The sequence below is a fragment of the Haliotis rubra genome, unplaced genomic scaffold (assembly GCF_003918875.1).
Source record: "Haliotis rubra isolate DU_JTF1 unplaced genomic scaffold, ASM391887v1 Scf146, whole genome shotgun sequence".
NCBI lineage: Eukaryota > Metazoa > Mollusca > Gastropoda > Lepetellida > Haliotidae > Haliotis > Haliotis rubra.
This window is the reverse complement of record NW_025765403.1, coordinates 1,773,017-1,781,094: the sequence shown is the minus strand read 5'-3', so window position 1 is coordinate 1,781,094 and position 8,078 is coordinate 1,773,017. Positions and strand designations below refer to the sequence as shown.

The window sequence follows — 8,078 nt, the reverse complement described above, 5'->3', positions numbered from 1 at the left end:
AATAGGGTTTGGGCAACTTTAATTATAACAATATTTCGGCAATACAACGGTACCTAAAAGGCTCCACGACATGGACTTTACCCTTCACGAACGAATGTTTTAACCACTAGGCTACCCTACCGACCACGACGTGAATATTAGTTAGATCAAAGTCGGTCTTTGCAAACGCCAACTGCTATTTATTAAATGAAAACTGCTGAGTCAAGGGATACGGTAAGGACGTCTCACATTGACTTGCATATTTTCCACACCCAAAACACCCATCTCTTCATTGATTATAAACTTGTAATGTTTGCTCAATAGCTGGGACTGAAAGATAACGGTTGACGCTAAATATCTAGGTCATATCTAGGTCATTAACTGGGATCATTCGCTGGTAGTTTCAAATCAATATGTATGTGTGGTGGGCGACGTATGTTGTGGAAAGTATATTTTGATTTCTTTGGCAAGCATTTATGTTTATGATTAACTTCGTGTAAGTAATATGACCAAATTGGTTATATATTTTTTCGTATTCAAATAAAATGTACTCCGTGAAGATCCGGGTTAGAATTGAGTTTACAGCCACCCATGCTAGTCGTAAGAGGCGACTAGTATCGGATGGTCGGGCTCCCTGACTTGGTTGACACATATCACAAATGCATATATCGATGCCTATGGTGTCAATCACTCTACTGTCTGGTCCAGACTCGATTAATTTACATACCACATTTAGCGTGGAGCTAAAGAACAAACAGACCAACAAACAAGATAAACAAGTCAAACAAAATGATCCGAAACATGGTATGCACATGGTATGCACAAGGTATGCACATGGTATGCACATGGTATGTACGCATGTAGCTTCACATGAATAGATAATATCGTCATCAAGGCAAAGAGGGTTTCCAACTGTTGTTGATTTAATAACACCTTTTTAAACCTTCATATCATGTTCAAAGCTACACCTCAAAATAATACCTGATTAATTTTCTCACGTAACGGAGCAAAACCACTGAGTCACGCAGGTACACACGAGCCCTAGACATGCGGGTGGGCAACTGTGAGGGTTTAGTCATTAGCCGCTTTATCTTGGCCTCGTCGTTGTGGACTGAGCGTTGTAGGTGAGCGTCTAGCTCTATATTCTGTTTTTGTCTGTAAATGAATTTGTTCCAAAACGTCCCTCTGGGATGTGTTTGTTTATCTGTTTATCAGTTTGTTGTTTTGACGCCGTATTCAGGAATATTTCAGTTTTAGGATGGCTGTCGGTAAATATTACGTTTTGATGAGACAAGCCAGTATTGGCCACAATGACCATCACCTGTGTGTCCTATACATGTGATATATAAAGTTCACATCATTATAATTTTCGTACGTTCAGTTATATGCGGCGTGTACTAAATACAGGCAAATCATTGGGTTTAATTCTAAAAAGTAACTGTTAATGTATCGACAGACATTTTGTCTCAATATGTATGCAAATATGGTTCATGTGATATATGCACAAATACGTGTGATATATTTCACGTATACATTAGACCGTGAAGAAACGGGTTAGAATTGGTCTTCGGCAACCCATGCTTTTCGTAAGAGGTGACTAACGGGATCGGATCGTCAGATTCCCTGACTTGGTTGACACATTTCATCCTTTGCCTAATTGAGTATAACGATGCTCATGCTGTTGGTCACTGGATTGTCTAGTTCCAGACTCGATTATTTACAAACCAAAGCCATATAGAGGGGCATAACTGGGTGAGGTGTTGAACAATAAACAAACGATCACCAACATCCACATGTACATTATCATGTGAAGCATGGCATGCTATTTTGTTTCACAAAACATCGTATTTTGCATATTTGTCTCGTGGCAACACTGATATCTGAAATATCACCACGAAATCAGATGAGATTCAGATGTATTTTAAGAAATATTTTGCGAAATCTTATGCACGATTCAATGTATACTACCAGCTGATGTTTGTGAATCACTAGCATAGAGTTACCATGACACATGTTTGAGAGAGATCCCAGTCTATGGGGACCACCCGCCACAAACACATTCGTGAACAAATCAAGAATTCACTTTAATAAGCACTGAGAAACAAGGTACAAAACAAAACGGAATTGCACAGGACATCATTTGTGCGAACCTAAATAATCACTTCAACTGCATGACCACGTGATCATCAAGGACTGTATTGTGCAGGTGTAATGTCGACTTGTTATCAACTGCATAAGGTCATGTCAGCATACCTGTGCTCAACCCGGTCTCCTTGAAACTGTACAGTATACACCCTCCCTTGTAAGGTGTGGTGCACGGTGCAGGGGAATGTAGGACATTTGTGTAGTAGCTGGCTGCAGTCGTGAAGACATTAACGCTGGTCAGTATACGTAACATGACATCGTAGGGAGATATAGCCTAATATAATTAGTGCATTACATCTTAGTTACTTCATCGGTGTTACTTGGTGCATTGTGATCTGTTTTTTCTTTCTGAGTAAGGCTCTTGTGTTACTAGTATCATTTGTGAAAACATTAATTCTGTTTAGTAACATGGCTTCGTTAAGAGATATAGCCTTATATAGTTAACATGATATCTTAGTTACTTTATACACTGTGTTACCTGATACACTGTGATCTGTTTTTCTTTCTGAGCGAAGCTCTTGTGTTACCTGAAAATATGTTTTAGCGTGACAAGTAAATGCGTTTACGTATAGTGGTGTGTGGTATGGTCATGGCTACGGTGTGCTGATGTGATTCTTAGCTATTTTCTTACATTCTTCGGTTACAACTAAATTGTTATTTTTATTCATTGTTAAGTCATTTTTATCTATATTTTCTTATGTTTCAAGCACCATCCCCATCACAATGTCTGGTTCCAAAGATAAGCAGAATCAGGATGAGGGAGGACAAATGGAATCGGATCATGATGAAGACAATGGCAATGCCAGGACAAAGTCAGGAGAGAACCTGTGGGATGAGGAACACAACCCATTGTCTTCTGCAACAAGAGCAACATATAATGATCCAGGAGATGTTGAGGACAGGCTTCTGGAGGATGGAGACGATGTTGGACTAAAAGAAGATAAGACACAATCTGAAGAAGATGACGGTCTTCCCATCGACCGTGGTTGGGCGTGGGTGGTATTAGCAGGTGAACTTAAGCACAAATATATTTTTACTTGATTGATGGTAAGAGGATAAGTCTTACAGTCTTATATCTCAATGTGCATAGTATGATATGCATGGTCATTATATATCGAGGAATACATCAGAGTGGTTCTTGTATGTCAATATGGTATCATAATGACATGTACCTGAATGAATATAAGCTTTGTTTTGTTCTGCAGATAAATCTTTAGTAGTTACAACATCCAAGGCCTCAGTAAAGCTTTTAAGAAGTTTTATGATAGACATGTGGAGGAAATTTCCAAATTTGATGCAAAAAAATATGTCCAGTACAGTTCCCTATTTTGAATTATACCATACGTTCCCGAATTATTTCAGGTGAACAAATGACTAGACATAGCATATGTTGATGGCCGGTGCCACCTGGTATCATCACTATTTCACAGTGATTCATAAACACATGCTCTGTCATCATATAGTGACAATCACTTTATTGTCTGGTTCAGAGAACATCAAACAGCTGTAATTCTGCTGAAAACATACCTGCTCATGATATACATGTAGTCACAATTGTACAATCGACTCTGTTTTTGGCAGAGATTTCTTATAAATGTGGAAAGGGTTTTGTCGCTTCTATGGAAATACTTGATTCACTGCTTTTGATTCTATTTCAGGTAGTGTCCTGAATGTGTTCATCATGGTTGGATATGCCAGAGGTATCGCCATATTCTTTGTGGCGTATCTGAAGGAATTCCAGGCATCTGCAGCAACGACAACTTTATTCATGGGAGTTATGGCTGGCACTTCTAGCATTGCGTGTATGTATTTATCACGCTTACATACCGTTCTTTTATAAAGAAGATTGCGTTCACTGACATGTTGATTGTATATATAAGTGTATTATGAACATTGTGAACATATTCTGTATCCCACAAGGATACAAGGTGCCGAGCATCCCCTTTGACGTGCCCTGAGGAACTGAATCATTCCTGGGCATTAAATTGTCATAAATGTATGTTCATTTGACCGGTTCAATATTGCGAAAGACATAATCTTGAGTCCATGTTGTGAGTAGAGAAAATCACGCTGAGTATAGTAACTTTGTAATAAGCCTTTGCTCAATACATATGTTTTGATTCCATCAGTAAATTAAAAACGTTCAAAACCGTTTTCAGTTTGAGCCTATAAATGAATTGCTAATTTTGGTAAGTATCTCAATTTAATATTCAATGCATATCTACGTAAATCAGTTTTCCGATTACTGGGGAAAAAGGAATAGGTGCTTTTAATAAAAATATTAAATCTTAATTGTCACCCTCGAAATTTGGTGTCTTCACAGCACTATTTTCCATGACTGTGATTCTACGACTGCTTGGAGAGAGGAAAACTGTTATCATTGGTGGAACAGCAGCAGCTTTAGGGATGCTTACAGCGGTGTTCGCCAACAGTATTACTTACCTCATCTGCACACACAGCATTCTTATGGGTTGGTATATAAAAATAAGGTCACACGTTCATGACAATGCCAGTGTGAAATTGCAGTAAGATGTGTAATACAGAATATAGTAGAGAGTAGTTTATGCCGTGACGACGACGACGATGATGATAATGATGGAGATGACGATGAAGATGATTATATTGTGATGACTTGATGACTTGATGATTTGATGATGATGATGATGATGATGATGATGGTTTTATTGTGATGATTTGATGAGGATGATTTGATTATGATGCTGATGCTGATGATGATGATGACGATGAAGAGGATGATGATTTTATTGTGATGATTTAATTATGATGATGATGATGATTTGATAATGTTGATGAATATTGTGCGTTTAATTCCAGGTATAGGGCTTTCAATGATACACGGCCCGGCATTGGTACTGATTGGGAAGTACTTTAAGAAACGAAGAGGGATTGCCACAGCTATAGCCATGTCTGGAATCAGTTTGGGAGGCAGCGTTTTCCCACCTCTCGTTCGGTTCCTGCTGGATGAATATGGTGTCAGAGGAAGTATGTTGATCCTGACGGGGCTGACCATGAACATTTGGGTCGGGGGAGCCCTGTTTAGACCATTGAGTTCTTTCCAAAAGAAGACACCGAAGAAAATATCATTCAGGAATCAAGATCAAGGAAATGGCCCTGGTTTAGAGATGATCCATGAAAGCAGCGAAAATGAAGATGTAAAAGACTGTACTGTAAAGATGGACGTGAATGACCTTGGCGCAAACAATACCAGCAAGCCGGGCATTCCAGTGGTCACAGATAAAGAAAGAGCTGTCCGTAAAAGAACTAGGCCTGATTCGATGATTAGCTATGGATCTCAAATATGCGATCGTTCGGAATATCATCTCAGAATGTATACAAGCAACCCTGATTTGACATCATTGTCGTTGGTTGATTTACGAGATGTTAATCCTCTGCAAGATGTTGATGATAAACATGAAAGTGTATGGATGCATGTTAAAAAAGCGTTTGCAGCGTTTGACTTTTCATTGTTCAAACAGCCAATGTTTCAGCTGCTCGCAGCATATACTCATTTCGGTATGGTTTTCACATTAACAGGCGCATACCTCCCTGTGCTCGCAAAGGAAAAAGGCGTTGGTCCTACAGAGGCAGCGTTTCTGTTGACTATTCAAGGCGTGACGGATTTCTGCGGTAGACTTGCAGTTGGGTTCGTGGCAGACTTCAAATACATCAAAATCAATCATTTGATGGCCATTGGAATAGTAATATCTGGAACCGTAGCTCAATTTGCTTCATTCTATAACTCGTACACTCTTTTGATCGTATTTGCCGTGCTTGCCGGGTTATTTGGCAGCTTCTATAATTGTCTGATCCCCCTTGCCATCGTTGAGTTTATGGGACTTAAAAATATGGCCAACGTTCTTGGATTCGTAGCCGTGTTTCATGGACTTGCCATGGCTTTGACACATCCTATCATGGGTAAGTTTTCCACGTTTTATTCAGTGTAATATATACTCTTCAAAACAAGAAACCTGACATAGGAAGAATGTTAATTTTAGGAACATATTTGACACAAACTAATCCATGCTGAATCCCAACATGTGGGGGAATGGTTGCCGACAACAAAACATTTGAAAAAAGAAACGTTGACCAAAAAACGTAACGTTACACTCACGTCTGTAGTGAATCGCTAAAACGCACCCTACATGACATGCTCGTGCATCGTGAAATTGTGTATCACCCTGAGCTGAAGCCTATAACTGTAGGCTTTAAAAAGCCACACCAGTGGTACTCCACATGCATTGCTTTAAGCCACTATAGACAACAAGAGAATGAAATGACTGGCAGAAGCTCAACGACACAATGCCATCGGCCGTTTACAAGGACGGGCATCGCAGCATGAGGTGGCAAGGCACTTCAGCGTCGTCCAGACAGACCATCTCAAACCTATGGTCCCGATACAACAATACTGGAAGTGTTGATGACAGACCTAGGTCAGGTCGACCTTGAGTTACCACCGCCGCCCAGGATCGCTACATCCGGTTGAGACATCTTCGTTCAAACGCCACGGCCGCATCATCCATAACAATCCAAATCCCTGGACTGCACCGAATCTCCGACCAGACAGTGCGCAATTGGCTGTGGGAAGCCAGTCTTTTTTGCCAGAAGACCAGTTCAACGTCACGTCGTTCCTTCATCAACGTCAGCTGTTGATCTTTGGAGCATGACAATGTTCGACCTCACGTTGCATGTGTTTGACAGGACTTCCCCCAGCAAAACAATGTTCAGGCGTTACCTTGGCCTTCTCGATCACCCGATTTGTCTCCCCTTGGACATCTATGGGATACTCTTGATCGACACTTGCGCCAGCGTAATCCACCCCCTTAGAAACTTCGGGGGCCAAGCTGTTATCGATGCTCACGGTGGTCACACCAGATACTGACATTTTACTCTGACCAAATGGCTTTAATAGCCCTCTGTGGTTTTACCACACACTTTCTGGATAATCATGTTTTGGAAATTTGTAAAGTGATGATTTTACTGTCAGGGATGATGTCATGTTTGGATCAGTTATATGCACTCAGTAAGTAAACTCCAAAACAGCATGTCAAGTTTCTTTTTTTAAGAGTATTTTTGCATATCACTACACTCATCTATAATGAGAGAGAGAGTCATCTGAGTGTGGAAATATAAATTGGTATAACTCTCAGTCGATCAAGTCATCGCAATGCATCTATGAAGTCACTTATTTAACTGGTAAAATCGAGTATTGTTACACGCCACTTGAAGAACATTCCAGCCATTTTCAGAGCTCATTAATTAGGTTACACATACTGTGCACTTGTGGTGAACGAACCTTGACCGTCGTACTGAGGAAACGCTTTCACCACTCCCCTATCCCATTGCCCTTATAATGTATGAATCAGATTGATCGTGTGGTTGCTATTCTGCACCTTCACTGATATCCTGCTTCCTTGCTGTTATGGTACAAACTGACGCAAAAACCATTATGTAATCGATGTGAGAAGACTGAACGCTCAAATTTGTACCCAAAACTAAACCATATAAGGTAAGATATCAATTGTGAAATATTTAAGCTTTTTGCCAACATGTTTACTTAAGTTTTCTTATGGTAAAACATTTTTTTACAGGGGCCATTCGTGACCTGACTGGTTCGTACAATCTCTGCTTTAACTACCTTGGAATATGCAACTACATCTGTGCCATATTGCTCCTCTGCATACCACTAGTCACAAAGAAGACGACCACGCCATTAGATGGAAAGGACCCAGAAGAAGGCCAACCACTGAAAAATGACTAAGAGACCGTGTGCTTACGAATGACGTGTATAGATGCTTAGATTGGATACGCAATGACATTTAGATAGTGGTCAAATGTAACACCTGGGCCACGTTCCTCAAAGCGATCGTAGCGCTACGACAGTTGTAAGTCTATGTTAAAGTATGGGAGTTACGATCATCTTAGCGCTACGATCG

The 8,078-nt window shown here is 40.2% G+C and overlaps 1 protein-coding gene across 1 annotated transcript; it reads left to right on the top strand.

The window, feature by feature from the left end:
• Positions 1-1,041: 1,041 nt before the first annotated feature.
• Positions 1,042-8,078, top strand: LOC124269646 (monocarboxylate transporter 5-like). Its single transcript, XM_046704683.1, has 6 exons — positions 1,042-1,103; positions 2,832-3,133; positions 3,783-3,926; positions 4,448-4,594; positions 4,960-6,060; positions 7,734-8,078. Exons 2-6 carry the CDS (start codon positions 2,848-2,850, stop codon positions 7,901-7,903), a joined length of 1,848 nt encoding a protein of 615 aa, XP_046560639.1. The 5' UTR covers positions 1,042-1,103; positions 2,832-2,847; the 3' UTR covers positions 7,904-8,078.